Source organism: Pararge aegeria, chromosome 17 (genome assembly GCF_905163445.1).
Source record: "Pararge aegeria chromosome 17, ilParAegt1.1, whole genome shotgun sequence".
NCBI lineage: Eukaryota > Metazoa > Arthropoda > Insecta > Lepidoptera > Nymphalidae > Pararge > Pararge aegeria.
Window position 1 is genome coordinate 8,534,856 of NC_053196.1, and position 21,928 is coordinate 8,556,783.

The 21,928-nt window shown below is 34.7% G+C and overlaps 1 protein-coding gene across 3 annotated transcripts; it reads left to right on the top strand.

Annotated features, from left to right (window-relative positions):
* The first annotated feature begins 5,133 nt into the window (after positions 1-5,133).
* Positions 5,134-21,087, top strand: LOC120631185 (protein gooseberry-like). 3 transcript variants are annotated; one of them, XM_039900656.1, is made up of 6 exons: positions 5,134-5,578; positions 8,819-8,991; positions 11,768-11,908; positions 14,116-14,224; positions 19,141-19,337; positions 20,149-21,087. In XM_039900656.1, exons 1-6 carry the CDS (start codon positions 5,542-5,544, stop codon positions 20,869-20,871), a joined length of 1,380 nt encoding a protein of 459 aa, XP_039756590.1. In that variant the 5' UTR covers positions 5,134-5,541; the 3' UTR covers positions 20,872-21,087. The 3 variants fall into 3 exon arrangements, with proteins under 3 accessions (XP_039756590.1, XP_039756591.1, XP_039756592.1); XM_039900657.1 differs by having other exon boundaries at positions 11,771-11,908; XM_039900658.1 differs by having other exon boundaries at positions 5,521-5,574.
* Positions 21,088-21,928: the final 841 nt, after the last annotated feature.

Sequence of the window (21,928 nt, forward strand, 5' to 3'; positions counted from 1 at the left end):
TTCTCACGATCTTACTTGGCGAGACTGAAAGTAGCTCTCTGAGTTGTTAAATTTTCATGCGTGTTTATTGTAGGTACAATGTATTAATGTATATATAAAGATATATATATATATATATTTATATAGCTTATTTTATTTATCTCTTTTAATAATTTATTTTATTAGTTATTAGTAGTATGTACTTTAGTGTGTAAATTTATGTATAGTTTATTGTAATTGCGATTTCCCGTCTTTCATGTATTATTGTGTACTATCGTTAAGGTTACCTGGCAGAGATCTCTTTTAGGGATAAGGTCACCATTATTTTTTTAATTATTATTTTAATTTTTTTATAAAGTATATTTTTAATTTCTCCTTTACCACGCAGTAAAGATGTTTAAATAAATAAATAATAAAATAATGTCACTTCAGACATCTAAATTCCTTTCCTAAAAAATGACCGTCCGTCAGACCGTCCGATGGGCAGCGTATAGACAGCATTCGGGAGACTCCGTGACATATTTTCGTCAAAAATACCTAAGTGCACGAAGACTAAAGTTAGTGAGCCAGCCAGTGATGCCTTTTGGCTTCGAAACGTGCTCGCTTCCTAGGTTCCCATAAGAAGAGTCAGATTCACTCAGCGAGTGATGGAGAGAGCTATGCTCGAAGTATCTCTACCTGATCGAATTAGGAAAGCGGAAACTCGTAGTAGAACCAGATTTACCTACAGACATATTGAGCCAACACATAGCTTTGAGAACCGATTTACTTTGGTGTCCCAAGATGCTGAATGGCGACCTCAAACCGGCAAGAGTAGCGTGGGTAACCCTGACGAGGTGGACAGTATAAAAATATGATATGTAAAAAATAAAAAAATGTTTTAAGGCCGTTTAAAATTCACGGTAGTGATATTAAAAGTTGCCTACCGTAAGCCAAGTCTTTGATTATTCATGATTTGCATTGCACCTTACAATAGCATTGTTTGATTGAACCCACAGTCTATCCGCAATTTCGATTACTACCCTTTGTTACTTAACAATCATCATTTCTTTGACTCATCCTCTGTCTCGAAAATTCTATTTCTATGAACTTATATAGTGACTTATGTTACTTGTTGATATATATTATGAAATCAACCTTTTTTCTTGATAAAATTAATCTGTTGTGTTAATTCTTTACTCTTAATAATAATATGCTTTGGCGGCCCCAAAAATATTTCTACTTTCGAGATCTTAATGATATTATAAAATAACATTATTGTGCATTACATTAAAACTGTGTCCTCCTTTGTAGTTTTCGTAATTACAAAGGAAGTTCAAAATCAGGAATGCCTAAAAATAATCTTTATAAAAAGTCGGTCATTCCTTATATTTGACTCCTAGCGTCCATAGATCAGACCACAAGGGATAAAAAATTCGGCGCTAAAAAGAATAACACCAAGAGTCTATTACTCGTACAGCATGTCATCGGCAGTTCATTAAAATACGATGACTTAACACAAACACTATAGTGGACTTCATTGATAGCCACTGACGTAGGTTTGACTGCATAAAAACACCATCCGTCATCTAACAAACGAAGCTCACTCTTTGTGCGACGCAATAAGAGCTATACTTTTTTACTCATTAATTCTTCGTTTTTGGATGAAAGATCTCTTACAATAGCATTTCATTCCGTGGAATTCATTGATAAGTTTGATGCTACCAGTGTTACAAGAAGCTGGATCTCACGAGTGTTGAGAAAGTCAATTACTTCCGAATATGAAATACCAAAAGAAAATGAAAGTCTACCCCTAATGATATTTATAATCAAACTAGCTGATTCCTGAACGTCCGAGTTTCTTTTATTTTATTAAAAATCTCGCGGAAACTGTTTGATTTCCACTTTAAATTCGGCATCATAAAAATATGAACTAAAGTTCTATTATACTGCGTAAACTCTCATAACATTTGCTTAATTCATACTAATAAAGGTGTTTAATCTGCAGCATATCGTACCATCATAACATAATTAAATAACATTCAAAGAAACATATAATTTCTACCAATCCTAAAACAATAGAAGATGAGTATTACGAAAAAGACCCAGTGAAGTGTGAACTGACGAAAATTTTGATCTAGGTTATGTTATTTGCTAATCTGTGACTGTTCAGATTTGGTAAAAATAGAAAGCTAGTCTATTTGCTTTCCAAAACCGTGGGAAACAGTTTTTCATCGCTACCGATTGATGAACAGGTAGTGGGTAGGCAAGTAGTAACAAGGGGCAAAAACAGTAAACCGTAAAGGAACAGTTAAAAATTATTGTGCCGTGGAAATTACCAATTTAATGCAAAATTGAATGGCCTGAAGACACTCTGTGAGGCCAGTTTTATTTGGAATAAATTAATTAATGCGATTTATGTCGATTTTCCATCATCACTCGGTTTGGATAGCGTCTAAATTATAATATATATATATATCTTATTCTAATGTTTCCGCAGAAATTGCATAGTGAGAGGACTTTGGAGACTCACTTATTAACTTAATTAATTCGTCAGTTCTACATTTCGAGTTTGTCATTTCATAATCCATATTATACAGGCATGAGATATATACATATAGATAGTATCTCAGGGATTTTACTTCGATCTTTCGATCTTGATCACTATTTTACCATCGTCGTACTTACTGCAAGACAACGGATTATCATACTAAAGTCCTTGGCTCAAAACGATACGCGACTTTTTTTTTTATTCTGATTTAAATGGTATACCTACAAGTCAGGTTGTAAATCTGAATAGTATCAAAACAAAACAAAGCCTCTTATATATTATTATATGGATTTATACCTTACAAACAAGTAAACAGATCATCCAGGCAAGTGCATAAATACTACTATCACTTTCTATCAGGTTCTTAACTTCTCACAATCTCACTATTATGGTCATAGGTGAGCCTATATTTTATAATTATAATGTAAAATATGTATATAATGTTTTATAATAAATGTATTACATTAACTTATCCCTTTCAACTTATTCATGTTCCAGCCTGCAAAACTTTATGGAGTATGCTAAACTAAAAAACTTTATGGAGGGGGAGTCCCCTGGCTAAGCTTAAGAGGATCTATGTTTTATATAAAACTATACCTAGTATTATGAAATTTGTGGAAGTTCAAAGAAAACGCCCACGTCTCTTATCATGCTAATTGCGATCCTGCAATCCTATTCGAAATAGGAATTATTTCCAACTGATGCCGAATTTTTTAATTAAGAATTATAGAATCACTAGCTGATGCCCGCAACTTCTTCCGCGTTTGATTTAGTTTTTCGATGTGGCATTCAATTTAGTTGTAGTTCTAACAAAAACTAAAGTATCGCTAAGCCTTAAATGAGGGGTTAGATGCTGTCCGCTGAGGATTCTATCCTCTTATCTCCAACGTCATTCATTAGATCTAAACAAAGTTTAGGCTTAATTTAACACATATTATAACCTCTATAGCACAAAAATAATTATATAAATCGGTTATAATTTGTCGGAGTTATAGTGTAAAATCGTCAAACACTTTCATCCCCTCTCCCAAAGGAACCGAGCTTAATGTCGGGATAAAAAGTATCCTATATTACTTTTAACACTTTCAAAAATATGTGTACAAAGTTTTATGAAGATCGGTTAAGTAGTTTTTGCGTGAAAGCCTAACAAACAAACTAACATTGACATTTATAATATTAGTAGGGAAGGGATAGGGAATCATTTGAGTACCTACTCTTGTTTCTTTCCCATCTTGTTTAGCTGCCTTTTTAATCTTATAGTTTAGGATGCATATTTTAAGATTTATGTTAAACTAATACCTCAAATAATCTTCTCATGCTTTAGACAATTTAACAATATATCAATTATTATATTATAATTATTTATGTGTATTTCATTCATAAAAAATAAATATTCATCAGCTATCTTAGTACCCATAACACAAGCTACGCTTACTTTGGGGCTAGATGGCGTTTTGTGTATTGTCGTAGTATATTTAAAAAAAAAAAAAAAAAAAAAATAATACAATGCTTTACGTGAACAATTTTTAAATTTTCATGATTTATGTGTAAGGAACGTGAAAAATAAAATAATTTATAAATAGAAAACAGAAATAGTGAAAGAAATTTTTAGATGTACTTAGCGTTTTAAATTAAAAATATCTTTTAGATTGTAATCTCCAGTAATAATTTTAAGCTTTATATTAAACTGAAAATTGAAGATTTTCTCATTACGAATATTACTAATTCATTAGTTTTTAATAGTTACACTTATGGCCTACAAAGTACCTTTATCAAATCGATATAAATGAAAAGCTCTAGTAACAAAAGTAATATTTTTCAATTAATAACATTATTTTATGAAACATAATTTATGTTGTACATATCAGAGGATTAAAATGATAAAGCGCGTGTTGTATTAGTGTAAAAGAGACGTACATAGTTTTGTGAGCACTCTTCGGAATGAATGGGCAGAACTAAAGTCCCCTCCAATGCGCTAGCGTCTGTTTTCGTAAAATACTCGGGTGACAAAAATATTCTGCGTCATTTTGGGCAATGAAAAAATTCACTGAAATATGTCGTGAAGTTTGTATATAGGTACCTTTCTTACTGTAACTACAGATTTTGAGTTTATTCAGTTTATTTTACTATCATTAACAATTGATACAATATTTGATAAATAAATCTAGTAAATTATCAAGATCAAGAAATAAATTAAATAGAATCAATAAAGCTTTTAAATTAATTCATCTAACTACGTTAAATAACATTATGGATTACTATAAGCATTATTAAAAATTAAACTATCACTTTATTAAATAAAAGATACATTTAAATGTTATCATGCCCTTTAGTTCAACTAATTATTGCTTACTTAATATTTAAAATGAAAAGCAATAAAGCAAAAGCTAGAGGTGGAAAAGATTATCGAAATATGTCTCCATTTTATAACATAGTATATCCTGAAACCTTTTACGCTTGGATCTTCTACAAGAATTATACAGGTGACGTTCTGTGTGCACTCACTCACACTGACTCAACCGGACCTCACGTCTAAGGCTCTTCGCTTGTGAGCACAGGCCACGCACACCACGGCATTCTCTCTCTACGAACACAGTGGTACTCTCAGTTCTATACAACCTCCTCAGCTGCACTCACGCGCAGAAAAAAAGATAACGCGATCTATCGATCTTTTTTCTAATAAAAAGACACCGCCGTCTTAAAGACATCTTGGCTTATAGTCGGTTTAAACCGACCCGTACTAACGAACGCGTCGCCTTCACCGATTTTATTCAAATCACGATATTTATGACTCCGTAATTAATTCAACATGTCGTTATAATTATGTTAATACAAATGGGTGATGATCAATTTAAATTATACGTTCGAGACTTAATTTTATGTAAACAGACATTTATCATGTGTGACGTTTACGGTGCTATGTTTTTAATCGTATAAGCGTATTCGGAAGTGGTTTTCTGACAATTGTGTGTATGCGGTAGTACGTGGTTGCGGCCGACGTTGATCTTAAGATCATTGGCTATCATACCATTATGGAACGCCACCAGAATGGTATGGATGTGTGGGTAGGTAAGGGTATATAAGTACTTTTATAACTTTAATACTATTCTTATATTAACATAACCTAAGTTATTGCACACCTTGTTTATGGAAACAAATTAACTCTCTTGTTTTTACAATTAGAATGTTTTAATTGAGGAACAAGACACAAGCTAACTGTGATAGTAAATCAATCTGGGAGATGGATACAGTACCGACCCGGATCTCATTCTTCAGTACATACTAATAACGATAAACCCCGGTTGAAGCCGTAGGTACGGTTGCAAAAAGATTCTAAAATATTGAATTGAACATATACAACTATATATGGGTCTTATACAACTACTATAACTTTAATAGAGTTAGCTCACTACTTGACTGAATCATAAGTTACCACTAGGATAGATTGCAGTCAAGGGCTAACGTGTAGTGAAATAAAAAAAATAGGGCACGCTTTCCGGCTTAATGTAACCTGCTTTTGCATCCTCACATTGACGTTCACGATGTCAAGATATCGCTTTCTGATTTTCTTTCAGCTCCATATTTAAATCAAATTATGTAAAATATTTTTAGTATCAAATTCCTTTAAATATTTGCATGATTATAGTTTTGACTGGATAGCCAAAACACGGGTATCTATTTTCATGTTCGTTTATAATTCACTACCCTGGTTGGTAGTGCATCATCAACAACAGCCTATCACAGTCCACTGCTGTACTAAAGGCCTCTCCGACTGGAGGATTTGCCCATAATCACCACGCTGGGCAGACGGATTGGTGATCGCAGTAGATGCAGGTAGTAGCACAGAGGATCGTCCTCTGGTCGCTGCCCGCTCCCAGTCATATTCCTTTAGTCGCCTCGTACGACATCATGCCGTGCGGGATGAGGGGTGGTGTGTTCTGAACTTCCGTCACCACACGGTAGAACAGTTAGCATCAAATAACCTGTTTGAAGAAACCAAACGGGATTTGAGTATCCAAAAAGCTGCAAAATCGGCTCAAACGTTTAAGTGCCAGACATACTAGTTTAATATAGTTATAATTTGCTGACCAAGCAAATTGCATCGCCTATAAACAGAGGGACACTGGCATGCAAGGAATACGCCTTGTGTCCACCAAACTGAGACGTAGGTTGAACACCAGTGGCGTGCACTTAATACATGCACAAAAGCACTGCATACCCAAATTATTTTATATAACTCGTATTGGAGGGAATTCTTTCCATTTTATGCCATCTACCTGCTTTATGCATACCCTGTTGAAAACCCTGTGCACGCACTGTTGAACACCTACGTCTCAGTACCTGTAATAACACCGGCAAACACGCCCTTCAGACCGGGAGACAGCATTGCAACAATGCTGATTGGCGGCAGAAATAAGCTACGCGGTAGTAGTTCCCCATACGAGCTCTGTCAAAAAAGCTCTACTACTGAAACTTATTTCAGGGATAAGTCTTGCAGCAGTAGCGTTTAATACTGTTTAAATATTCATTAGACACGAAAATCCATATTCATCAAAAGCTTCTGTTGGCCAAAGAGCTGGCACTTATAGCCATATAAGTAATAAGTAAGTGCCAGCAAGGAAAGGATAAACCTTGCTTACCAACCATTAATTGGAGCAGCGTGGAGATTCAAAACTCAAAATTTCTCCTCTTGCCAGGACATACTGTAGCCAGCAGCCTATCATAGACGCAATAAGTACAAAAATATACACAGCCTGAAATTTTAGCAGAATTGTTTATAATGGAGAATGGCTAGCATACGCATGTATTCAGATCCACAGATGAAGTATCGTGTTGATGATGTTTCCATTATGGAAACCAAGCATTAGCAATAAAAGGCAAACGTATATTGTAAAGTGTACGTTATTGCTGGGGTTCAATAATTGTATAAAAAGAAGATATATATATTAGTAAAAAACTTAAGATTTGCGGTATATGCAGTTGTGTTATTTTGTTAATAAGCTCGCTTTATATATTATTATGGCACTTTTGATTTATTTAAATCAAGCTCTATACAGAATATAACAATTACCTAAGAAAATTAACGCCAAGTTCTTCTATTTCTATCACACGCTGAGGAAGTTTTCTTATAAGATCCAAAATTAGTAACCATGGTTAGGTTGTTATATAAATTAGTAAATCAACACGATAATATAACAAGTTTATAATGTATATAAATAAGTAGATATTAATATTGCTAATATTCAACACAATAGGTACACGTAAGTACTATTAGATATTTTTTATTGACTAACAATTACATTTATAAAATTTTGATCAATGTAATTTCATTAAACTATTTATCAATGCCGTTACTCTATTTAGAATATGTAATTGTGTGTGTTTAGTATTGCATTGTTAATATGATTCTCAAATACTTACTGCGAAAATTTTGTGTTCTCAAGGACTTTTCAAATTAGTTTCCAGAAAAGGCAGAGGTTCTTAATTTAGTTTTTTTTTTACAAAGCCATTTAGTTGCTCGCAAGAAACCACTGTGTTATGAGAAATTTATATCTCTATAGAGTCTGATATTGAAGAAGGAATCTCTGAACGGACAACAGCAGTACAAACCCCTATTACATGTTCAGAGTTACTCAAATCTGCCAGAAGAATGGGATAAATGTTTTTATCAATATTGTTTATTTTCTAAACAATAATGCCTTTGCCCAGTAGTGAATTAATTCATAAATAACACTTCTTCCCTCCACGATTTTTATTGTTACCGCCCTCCTTCCCTCGGCTATTTTAATTATTGATTCGTAGGGGATATTCTTGATCTTAGTATAATTCGTAAAGTCGTATCTGGGGGACCGAGCGATCAACATAAGAAATAGCCATACCAACTGCCATACTTATTTAAAATTTATATTTCACTATTAATTTTTTATAGCAAAACATACTTAATTTATATGTTTAGGTGCGACTGAATATTATTAATATTGGTGGGCCACATGGCCTGGGTATTTCAGTAACCTTTTTAATGCTACTTTTTACTGAAATAACCACAAAACAACTCAACATATTTTTTTTGTGAAACTTATCAGACAAACTACATATTCCTATGGTCCAAAATATCACAATAAAAAACATTCAAAGACGCAATGATTTAAATTATGTAACTCTGTCAAAACGCGTATCTGACAAGTACGCATATAGTGTACTAGGCTCTTATAGATTCTTGGTTCATAAGAGTTAAAAAAAAATTATGCTAATGATTCTGGGTATATTAAGCTTATAGAAAGTGTTGACCACAAAATCTCTTTTCTATAGGACAAGGTCGAGTTAACCAACTGGGTGGTTTATTCATCAATGGGCGACCTCTGCCCAATCACATCAGGCTGAAGATTGTGGAGATGGCTGCTGCGGGAGTGAGGCCTTGCGTAATCTCACGCCAGCTGCGCGTCTCGCACGGATGCGTCTCAAAAATCCTCAACAGGTATCAGGTAAGATCAGAGAAACAGGTATTTTATCAAATAAATCGGTGATTTCTAAAACCCCACAAATTACAGAGACCAAATATGCTATTAGACAAAGTTAAAGTGATTATTTATTTATCAAGTAAGTTTTTTTAGCTTATTCGGATAATTAAATTATAATAAAGAAATTTAACTTATTTAAAGAAGCTTGATTAAAGTAGTAGGTTACTCAAAATGTTTAATTAAGTTTTAAAACCCTCGCCATGTTGCGGATAAAAATGGAACTATGTTTTTCTTTACACTTACTTTGTCAAATGCTAGCAAATGTAGCGATCCCAGAAAAGGGTTTTTATTTTCTTGGTCAGACCTTAATGCTTAAGACTAATTCGCGTTAAATATGAATTTCTAGAAATCACCGATTTAAATAAGTTTTTATATAATCATCAACATGTCAACCGATTTACGCCAACTTATTGGCATAGGTCTTTTTGAAGGGATTTCCAGGTCCCACGATTTCTCCTTGCGTACTTCGACTCGTTTGATGGCGTCGTTACATATAACGGAAGGATCTAAACATATTCATAAATCGATAGGTATCATTATTTTGAACTCTTATATATTTCAGTTTTCCGTAAGAACTCTATGTACTTTGTGATTTCAAAACCTACGAACATACTCAATTCAGTTGAACCAAACAATCGCCATTGATCCCCTGCTCAGCCAAGCCTGAAGGTCCATTTCCACTACTCCCACCCACTGGGCTACAATGGCGATTGTTTTACTCAGGAAGTGCATTTTCACGCCCCATGAGAGAACCTGCGGCTTCTGTAATTACATTTGACCCAACTCACTAAAATATGATACAAAGTCTAACAAATATAATTATTTTTGAACCAATATCATGGACATTGTGGACTTCTAAAGAAAGCTTAGAAGACGCTAAGGGTGGAGGCGTAATCAGAAATAAGTTCCGTAGTTCTTGTTTTATTACTCCACTGACATTGAATGCACCTACTCGTAATGTTAAGGTGATGCCGTCTACGATGGTAGCAGGCTACGCTAGAGGTATGCCAGTTATATGAAATCCATACCCTATGGCATCTACATGATATCGTACCGGACCTGCTAAATCGCTTGTCAGCTCTTGCCTGTAATCTCACCTAAAGGTAAATGACGATGCAATCTGAGATGGTAGCGGGCTCATTCGCTAGATTTATGACAGTTATACCAACCCAGTTGGTTTTTACACCAAACCAGAAAAAAAATCAGAATATATTAATTGCCAAATTGTCCCTGCCTGGATCGAACACGAGACGACTTAGAAAACTACAGTCATGACTACTACAACAGAAGATGAGCTGGAATTATAGGCATAGCTGAACTAGTTTTGCCACGTAGCTTCCCACTAGTTAGTAGCGGACCACATAGAACCGAAGGCACTGGAGTTCCAAGGATCTGATACCGGAATGCGCAGCGTTTGGCATTAAACGAGTCGCATAGAGCCGCTGGATATGCTTACCTATATCCCCTTCCATACATACAGTAGCATATATGTTTACCTCACAGTCAAGTTTCAAAAGTGGAACGACTATTTCAAAATTATTTAATTCCAACAATGATTTCATTACTAACTTAAAATGAATTTTACATATTCTTTTAGTGTTTCACAGAAATTATAAACGTTTAGTTGAGATAGGTACTTCATGGCCGTTTACAACTCAGCACGTACTTTTATACTGAAAGGTTGACGTTTCTTTCAGTAGCCTAAAACGTCAGAATTTTTGACCCTGGAATCACTGCACAGGTCCCCCTTCACCAACGTTTTATATACAACTTACGATGGTTAAGATCTTAACCTAGAATATTGTCGCCTGTCATACTGTACAACAACAATGTACTTCCGAGTAGATGTAAAATTGCTGAGATCATTTTTCCCAAGCGGCGCTATTTCTTATGTTAGCATATTTCTGTGATACGCGAAGACAATTAACAAGTAACTTCTAAGTCTCTAAGTGGACTATTTGGTGATCATATATAATTGTTTTATTTTTTTATTTTACAATTGACCTAAATAGTTATATTTTTCATTAAAAAAATATATATATTTTTATATACCGGGAAGTATAAAATTGGGGGCGCAGAATTCTTGCTGCCTTGGACTTATGGCTCTATCATGTGTTTTTCTTGAATATTCATTTTTAAAAGGTATTGTGTTTGCAATAAAAACGTTTTATCGGTATGAAAAGGAAAATAGCTTAAACCGTTTTTTACGAGAATACACTGAATATTATTTTCATCCAGCTGAGATAAAGTGGCGTTGTTATACTTTAAACCTACAGTACGGCCGGATTCAAAATTTTTAATGTTCTAGTTAGCCCCTTGTTATTTATAAGCCGACATTCAATCCAGAATTTTGCGCTCGTCCGCTATAGAAGGTCTCATGAACACTGGTGTTCCATACTTATTACTTCAACGTTAATCATTGCACTCGAATATTATAAATCCCTAAGGGGATGGGATGGACGGAATTTATAATTTCTAAATTTTCTCTGGTCTAGTCTGGTGGGAGACTTTGGCCGTGGCTAATTACCACCCTACCGACAAAGACGTGCCGCTAAGCAATTAAGCGTTCCGGTACGATGTCGCGTGGCAGCCGATTAGCCGCTACCCCTAGCAGGTTAGCCCGTTACCATCCTAGATTGCATCATAACCAGCAGGTGAGATTGCAGTCAAGGGCTAAATAAATTGTAGTGAAATAGAAAAAAACAGTTGATTTTCTTAACACAATTTACATTGCACCTAGGAGACAGGATCTATCAGACCAGGCGTCATAGGCGGTTCTAAGCCAAGAGTAGCAACACCTGAAGTAGAATCAAGAATAGAAGACCTAAAGCGGCAAAACCCTGGAATATTCTCGTGGGAAATACGAGAAAAACTCATTAAGGTACTCTATTTGATACTATTATTTGATACATTGCTTTCCGACCGTATTTACTGGTACAAACCTATTTTTAATATATCGTCGCTCAGCTAACAATACCAAGTAAGTCAAATTAGCATATTGTTTATGAGATACAATAAACCGTTCTCTTATCATTTTATACTAAAATCACATGATAAAGCTGTATTTAATGATATAAATAAAGGTTTTCTTAGTAATTTTTGGAATATTAGGTAATTCATTTGCGTGTATTTTTAATTTGGTTTTAAGTATTTTAATATGATTTCAAATGTAAAGATAATTGAAATAGTATATCATAAAGTCTCTCTCGACCGAAAGGAAGAACCGATGGACGTTGGGGTTCCAAGGTGTTGGAGTGGCAACACCGCACCGGTAAAGGCAGCGTTGGTCGACCCCCAACCAGGTGGACAGACGACATCAAGCGAGAATCGTGGAGTTTGGAACGCACAAAAGACCTATGTCCAGCAGTGGAAGTCAATCGGTGGATTTGATGATGATGATCATAATTTGTTGTATTGGATTATCAAACGTTTTTTTAATAATGTCAGAAATAAATGAATTTTCTTTTGAATTTTTTAAATTCTAAACTGCATATTGGAATTCTTTTGGATGAACATTTTAACTGCCTTTAAAGTTATAACTATTTTTACCGTATAACTGCAACTAAGGTATAACTGTGAAAAGCTTTATGTAGGTATTCCTAGTAGATATTTCTAATATAGAATAGAAAAAACCTACCAAAAAGTCGTCAAAAATTACATTTTCTTTTAATAACTAAAATAAAATGTTTTATTATGATCAGTAATGAAGGTAGTAGATAAAGGTCTTGCGCAGAAACATATATACATAATACATAAATAATTTAAATAAATATATGTAATATATAAATATTACTAAGTTTAAAAATGTTTACAATTAAAACAAATCGTTGGTGACAGCTTTTTGTATGCAAAAACCTGTATATAATTTCCACAATGGCGCAATTTAACTTGGGTGCATCGTTTTAAAACGTTGTTTTGTTTGCCAACACAAAATATTCCATATTTTTGAGATTTTAATAAGGTAAATATTTTATTTTTAAAAGAATGATATTTTAAAATAACAATTTTTAACATATTATATGAGTTATAAATCAAATAAAGCAAGAATATCATTAGCGATTTGTCAGTCCGAATGTGGTGGGCCGGTAAGGTGTTGTTATCACTTACAGTTTTTGTAGGTTTAGTTTTTTTACACGCTTTATATTAGCTTCACTTGTATGTTTGTTTGTAACCGACTTCTTTGGGCGCGATTTTGACCCACTTTAAACGGTCAGATTTCTTTCAAACTTTGTAGAAATATCGAGGACCGATGACAATACACTAATCTGAAAAGATTATTCCAATTTTCACTATAAAAAATAAGATTTTTTACTAATTACTACAGCGCCATCTAGACCCAAATGTAAAAAAACCTATGGCGTTCGCGTACCTAACAAATTCCACAGAAAACATTAAGCTACTAGATGATAGAAGGCGTTAGCTATTACTTTTTAATGGCCTGTTTTAAATAATAATTAGAACGGGCACACTAAATTAAAAAAAATATTTTATCTCTTTAATGGTGGATGGGTTACCGATTAATTTTGCTCTAATAAAAATAATAGATCAAGAAAAACTAAAAAAAATCGCTATTATGAATAAACTAAAAGAAAGAAATTAGTTTAGTTTTATACCAAGCGTGTTTTTTTAGTTTGTTTGAACTATTTAATTATTTGTAAAATAGTTCTCGTTCATTTTACTGTCATAATTATGAAAAACAGTTTTAAACCCTCATATAGATATTATTTACCTCGTGTATGTTGTCTTTATTTTTGAAGTTTATTATTCCTGCATCATAAAAACACTTTTTTACAAAACCATTTGCTGTGCGGTGCGTATGGTATAATGCGGAAAAATTAGTATATAATAATTTACCTGTAATTATAACTTATGCTTAAAAGTGATTTTTCTGTCGAAAAACAAATAACACAAGTCGACGCGAGCTTTTAAGTGTCCACAATGTATAATAAAAAGCTCATTAAAAGAAAGATTTTAAAAAGAAACATCACGTTTACAGCTTAATAGTTTTCAAATAAAATAGTAGTAACATATGGACTAAAAGCCCTCTTGTGAGTCCATGGATCCTTAAAAACATTTCTTTATTTTCAGGAAGGAGTTTCAGACCCACCAAGCATATCCTCTATTTCAAGGTTACTGCGAGGAGGAGCAAGAGAATCAGATGGAAAAAAGGACTACAGTATCGATGGCATACTCGGAGGTAACGTTTTATTTATTACTCATATTTATTATTAACTATTTATTTTGTATTTCTGTGTACATTTTATTTAAATTGTGTCGTTAATAAGCCTAGTTTTATAATATACTAGCTAGTGCCCGCGACTTCGTCTGCGTTTGATTTTGTTTTTAAAGTATTCAGTATCGCTAAGCCTTAATTGAGTATAGTAGTAAGTATATATATATAACACGTGACTGTCAATTAATTATAGACAAATAATTTGCAATAAAATAAAATTGCGATTATAATTAAAGATCTAAGCTAACCTATCTCTTAAGTTGGACCAGACTGCTCACGGTGTGCCAATTTAATTTAAAATCGGTTAAGTAGTTTAAGAGTCCATCGCGGACAAACATCGTGACAGGAGATTTATATATATTAAGATAAAATCTTATTTCAAGGAGGCTTATTAAAAACGTCAAGTATGTCTGTTAATAGTCACGGGTTTGTTAGCGTTCTACCTAGAAGAAGCCGGCCAAAGTTCGGCAGTTGATCTTTTCCAATATCAGGATTTTTATAATCTTACTATCATTGTTATATCTTTGCAGAGAAGCCTATCATTGGTAGCTACTGTAAAGAAAAATAAGTTTGGTTAATCGATCCTGTAATCATACCGTTAAACATAAATGCATAATATAAAGACAATGTAAGTCATCAAAGTCACGATCATAATCGGTTTAATTTTCAAGTGGGTATATACTCGTATACCACTTCGCTGCTTAAAATCGTTTGGACAGGTCTTATACAACATAACAATACACAATATATATAAAAGTGATCCTTTCCTATCGTAATATAAATATTAAAGGTATAATCAAAATCCCATTTCTTTTTCCTCAACTAGTTACTATACATAAATCTAATAATCTTCTTTATTTACTACTTAGTTAAAAAATAAAAATTTACTTCTGCACTGCCATTGCATAACATCACGGCTTATTGTTAGCTATTTTGCAAACATCCCTAACCCGTCAAAGCTTTCTCACGGCGCGGTCAAAAAATCAATTTCCGCACACAAATCTTACACAGTCATTGTCGCTGGTGAAATATTGGCGTTCCTGCCCGCCAAAGGGGCGGTGCGTGTTTGGTGAAGTTTTCGCAAAGGTTTACCGACACAAGTTACCGCGAACGCCTGCGGAGACTCGATAGTGGTGAAACGTCCACAATTGACGTAACATGTTTTGGTTGTAGTGTCATTGTTGCATTATTCTGTAGCCACTTTGAGATTCACCGGTACTATGTACCTGTTGGTATATCCGTTTGACGCCTCTCTCGTTGTAGGATCTTTTGATAGTGTTACAGTATAAAGGTTGATTTTAAGAATGCGAGTCGAAAAAACTTAGCTACATAACTAAACTAACATATTTTAAACTAAGCAATTTGAATATCACTGGCTTTAAAACGGTGCAGGGAAACATCGTGATTAAACCCGCATGCCTGAGAGTTCTCCATAATATTTTCAACGGTGTCTAAAGTCTACCAATCCGCACTTGGCCAGCGTGGTACCCTACGGCCTAAGCCTTTCTCATTCTAAAAGGATCTATAGTGGGCCAGTAATGGGTTCATGACGACGATTTTATTTGATGTGATTTTTTTACTTTTTTATTCATCGGTATATGTGTGCCGCTCTAGTTTGTTTAGTACTCGCTCTCTTGGCTCATTTGAGGCTATGTTATTGCAATTAGACCCTTAAAGCCAGCTTCGGAAATGCTAATATCTAAATTCTTCTCTCCCATTGAAGAGGATGTGTAATCAATAAGCCTAAGATCTCAAGAAAGCACTTTGACTACGCTTAGACTTCACTTAGTTTTAGAGAGACAAATTTATGACCGACAAATAACTTTGTTACGTTTTGACAGTTTTTTAAATCAAAGCAAGGACGCAGTACCGATGCTGCTAAAATCCTAGTACCCTACCGACAAACGAGCCGCAAAGCGATTTAGCGTTCCGGTACGATGTCGCATAGAAACCGATTAGGGATATGGGTTTAACATTACTGCCATATCCCTAACAGGTAAGCCCTTTACCATCTAAGACTGCATCGTCACTTACGAGTAGGTGACATTGAAGTCAAGGACTAACTTGTAGTGGAATAGAAATAAAACATTCGTAGGCTCAGGATGATGATAACAATGAGTTTGCAGTGACCCAATTTAGATCTTGTTCTTAATGGTGGTATTCAGAGTTTCGGAGCTAGTTGGATCTAAATAATGGTCGGCTGAACGTTGTTTACAAAGTGTCAATGTATAACAGAAACTCCCTGAGTGGTTTCTGGAGTCCGAAAAGCCTTATAGAACTTCGTCCTTTGACATATTCCTAGCTAAATGCATAGAACGCAACAGAGCTGCAAACCGACGGACAACAATAACAGACAGTACTAATGATAAGTCCACACAACAATACAAAAAGCACAAAATATGATAAAATCTAGCGTTTGTATAATAACAACGGTCGTTATACCAAGTGATGTCACGGTACGTAGATGATGACACCTCCACAATGCGTGTAAGACAATGTTGTGTTTGTATTAAGATTACATGCCGCATTCTGAGTCACGTATAAAATGCATTTGCGGTCTGATTAGTGACAGTAAACTTTTTCAGGACATAATATATTGTGGTACACATAAATAATCCTTTTTAACTTTGTTTCATTAATAACAATGTATCAAATACAACTAAAGATCAACAACAAATAGCAATGAGCAATAGTACAACCAACAAACATAAACTGGTAATGACACCAGGTTCGCAAAAATAACAAGGGAATATGGTATTTTGCTTAATTTGGATTACCAAACCCTTAAACCTCGTATGCCGTAATTAATATAACTCGTCGCGATCATAAGAAATCCGAAAGCACGCCCACGAACGTGCTAATCCGGCCATCTGTTAACATCAGAACGAAGCGCTGAAACAAAGGCCGACCCGACCGATTTAATGAACCCAGATTATGAAGGTGTTAAACCGCCATCGTTGCTCTTTCAACTTCCAAAATACGATTTTTGAGACGCGCCGACTTCACGGGGTCACATTTCGGCAAACGCCAAAGCGCATCGTACCCTCTCCCACCCATATTTTCTGTATAACACCTTCGCTTTCTTTTAAACACTTATAATCCCTTCCAGAAGACGACGCGAGAGCTTAAATTATATGAACTGAACTTTATCACCGCGCTGTAGAGATTAAAAGGCTTTAGGTGAACGTAACCTTATACGTGTACATATAAATACTAGGTCATTTAGCCCCATACATTATGATCAAAGACGGAACAAAAAATGGCAAAATAATATTGTGTCGAGACCGCAAGGGAATTTCGGCAATGTAAATCATTTTATTACTACGTGTTATGTTTTATTTGATTTTCGCGGTCTTTGTGGCTACATTTACAAATAAATTGTTAAGTTTACTTTTACTTTACTATCAACTTACATTTAAGATAATAGGCATAATGAATAGTTTAGAAAAACTGCTTTATGATTTTCGGAAGCATCTGCTATATATACTGACATTATAGGTTTTGTTGATATAAATTGCAAATTATATTTTAAACAAGCACAACGCTGCACTTGTGCCGTAATAGGAGAATTAGAGCTATATAGCCTTAGTCCTTGTTCCGTAACCAAAGATTATTGATTTTGATATTGACAACACTAAACTGAGCAACTGATAGTTTGTAATCACAAAATACTTTTAGTTTAAGCGGTACAAAATTATTTTTATATAGACGTGACGTCATTTGGCGTTTCACCTGTCATGGCGGATCGCTAGATTTTGCAGTTATATAGATTGAAAATAAATAACAATCTCACTGAGAAGATAAATAAATATACATTTTTCATACGTTTTCATATATCATTAGATTAATACAATATTTTAGGAATTCTTTGTTACTATCATCATGCCTATTACGGCCTTGTCTGCCTCCTCTAACGGAGCGAGGATTAAGAGCTTAGACCCTCCCCGTAGCTCCAATGCGGGTAGGCAGACTAATCACATTTACTTCGAGTGGAACTATTCTGGGACACATCTAAATGTCATGTCAGGTTATATGGTATGCAGTCGTACTTCAGGTTCCATCAACTTAATTAAACTCAAACGTTTCCGTTTTTGTATTTAAGTGAGAAACTATAATTAGTTTAGAAAGTTTTAAATAATAAGAATGAAGGACGTAAGCCTCAGTTTGTGAACCACAAAGCATTTCTTTTATACCCACATTCAAGGCAGGTTGTATACATCCCATCCAAATGACGGCTAAATGAGTGCGAGCGCATTAAACTGCGTTGTCGTTTTACATGTCATAAATCCAGATCGCGACACCAAAATATTGAATGGTGCCAAAATGTCACCCGAACAGCAAAGACGCCGACAAAGAAACCGCCGCGCTGGGTGTTCTTATTCCTTCACTCTGAGCCCCCATTTTTTCATTTCATTCAATTTTGACTTCTTTCAATAGGCTATTAATATAAGCCGCGTTTTTTAAAATCGGTGTTAGGGCAAAGCCGCGTTTTGTTAAGGCGGTTTTTTAATATGTTCCATAGGATACCGCTACCGATTTATAACTGAGAAGGTCCGTGATGCCTTGACGGTTTTTGATTTAGGCGAATTAAATAGAGATTGGGATTTGTGAAAAAGTTTGCTATTATAAATAACGCGTGTCTAAAAAAAATATGCCGACAAATTGACATTACAATGAATCAATCTTAAACTTATAAAAAAGATATTAAGGAGACAGATTCTTGATAACCGATCTGCTGACTTTTGGCTCGTCTTTTTATCGAAGGCGCTCTGTAAGAACCCTGAAGAAGAAAAACCTTAAGTTTTAACCCTAAGAAGCTTAGCCTTACCCTTTAAAATTAATATATAATAAATTGAAACTTGACCATTGAAATTCTCCAGGTCGCTGCTCCGACTCATCGGACATCGAATCAGAACCAGGTCTAACCCTCAAACGGAAGCAGCGTCGGTCTCGTACCACTTTTACCGGCGAGCAGTTAGATGCGCTGGAAAGAGCCTTCCATAGAACCCAGTACCCTGACGTGTACACTAGAGAAGAACTGGCTTTGCAAACCGGCCTCACCGAAGCACGGATACAAGTATGTATATACGTTCTATATTTCTGATTAACCAGAACAGACAATTTAAGCGTTTTATTTTACTTCTTAAAGCAAACTAGGAAATAAGTAATTACTAGTGAACTTTATACTAGCCTAGTCAGTAAGTAAACCATGTCCTACCATACCATGTGGGAAATTACCACATCATGCCCGGCAATTCAAGAAATTATTTGCATAATAACAGATTACGACCTAACTTATATAATAGATTTACGCCATATTATTTCGAAACCCTTCTCACAGTGGGAGGAGACCCGTCCCCTGTAGTGGGTCGGTAATCGGTTGATGATGATAATGATTTTTAGTAAAAATTTTTTTTATTTGCAAAAAAGAAATGTAAAATTTGAAATAATCAGTGTAACTCGAACAAATATATTTTTTTTCTGAGCAACTTAGCATATAATATGGCATTTTGATTTGAAGGTAATCCAGTTTATGCTCGATAAGGACAATGGGTCATCAAATAGCGGAAAGCAGTCATTTTTAACTTTTCTTTAGTCTTGAGGATTTACAGATACCTGAAACTTTTAAAGTAAAACAATCATTGCTGCACATTGAGTTTTGAGATCACGTGTTTAGTCAGTGACTTTTCGTTTTTATAGTATATTCATAATATATAAATGTATTCCGTACGTCTCGTAACTTCTAAATGTGAAAGAAATAGTAGATGCCAATAGACACGGATGCTTCAGCCTATTTCCTAGAATGTGAATGGATTTCTCCTAAACTTTTAATCGGCTGATATAAATATCTAGTGCTAGCGTGACAATTATTTTTCTTATTATTCCAGGTCTGGTTCTCAAACAGGCGAGCCCGGCTTAGAAAAAATACGGGTTCCAATTCAGCTCCGTCGCTCGCCAGCTACTCAACATTACCAATGCCGCAAATACCCTGCCCATATCCCGCTGGAGAAATACCTCTATCTCAACATCATCCCCAACACCCCGATGCGTGGCACCATCAAAAATATGCAAACTATAATCAACTAATGGCGCAGTCTCAGCATCTTAATCAAGCTTTTCAAAGTGCAGCGTTTCCAAGCACATCAAGTTCTACTTTCAGTCATTTAGTTTCAGGCGCTGGCGTAGCATCTCATAGTCAGCTCTTGGATACCAATGTTCCAAGAAATGATTACGCTCGATACGCCACCAATGATGTTTATAATAAACCTATCAACTATATGCCCAAAGATGCTGAAGCTGACGATAAAGTAGTTAATGATGAAGCTATAGAGCAGAGGGATGCTTACGTGAAAACTACTGGACCTGAATACAAAGAGTTACCGAATAGTGATTATTCAAAAGTTCCCACAGACTTTTCTAAACTGCCAGTAGACCCAACTCCACCTAATTGGAGTCCATCCCACAACTCTTTGAACATGAGTCTAGCAGGATTATCTAGTGATTATAAATATATGAGTGATCCATATACATTTCCTAATATAGCCTCTGATCCTCTAAGTCAACATAACTACACGAATCCTGGTAACGCAGCCAACAAATACTGGATTTGACAATTTATAAAAGTTAAATTATATAGCTCTTATTTATAAAACTAGTTGTGCTCTGTGGTTTAAACCGATTGGAACCGGAACCGAATTGGAATGAAAAAGTAACTCTATTAAAATGAAATAGGAAACATAATTTCAGCCTTTCCATAAAACAGGTTATCCAACCCAATTTAGTTGTCGTTAGTTCCTCAGATTCCAAACTCTTCAGCTTTATAACCAACACTATTTTAATATTACAGAGCTTATGAGTTCTCTTACGCTGTTTATAAGCCTGGATCCGGATACAATTTAGACTAGACACAGAGATAGATTATAGTCTGTAATAGCAAATAGCCTACTTTTTATCCCGGAAAAATGTACGGTTCCGTGATTCTCAAAGCAAGAAATCGCCATGTGGTGTGCATCGTGCTAGTTGCAGAGGTCAAAGAATAACAAAACAGGTTATAAAATTCTTACGTGTGTGAAACCACAGGGCACTTTTAGTAATAGTTTAGGTCGGTAATGAAGTTTTGAAGTTTGAAGTTTTTAATTCAGATTGGTTGAATTTTTTAGTTACTTTTCGCTCCTCTCAGTTGAAGCTATCCATCCATGTTTAATCCATCTTATACTAATAATAAGCCGAAGACTTAGTTTATTTTATTTTGTTTCTTTTATAAACGCGCCTTGGATCAACCAGACATTTTAAAAAAAAGCCCATTTTTTGACGAAGGCTAGACTGTGGATAATTATTACCTCTTTCTTGAATAATAATAAAATAATGTGGATAAAATGACAAATAAAATAGTAAAATTCGTGTCTTTTGGATAGGACTTCGTAAAAATTCGAACCTCAGAAAAGTTAAATAGGGTATTAAGTTTATTGGTCAGACCACGCTATGCACAGAAAATATCCGAAAGATCAGATTAAAAAAAACCTTTTTTACATATCCAATTCTCATGGACTGAAGGTGATCAAGTTTAACCGCGTCAACTTGATCACCTTAGTCGGGGTGTATAAGGTGTACAAATATTATTGTATTAATAAATATACGTACAAATATCGTTGTATTTATCCGAAGCTG

Bases quoted from the DNA above. Each gene is read 5' to 3' on its own strand.
- LOC120631185 (XM_039900656.1), top strand. From the start codon at position 5,542: ATGGAACGCCACCAGAATGGTATGGATGTGTGGGTAG. The intron at 8,992-11,767 runs GTAAGATCAGAG...CATTGCACCTAG, and splicing joins AAATCCTCAACAGGTATCAG to GAGACAGGATCTATCAGACC. The intron at 14,225-19,140 runs GTAACGTTTTAT...GAAATTCTCCAG, and splicing joins TATCGATGGCATACTCGGAG to GTCGCTGCTCCGACTCATCG.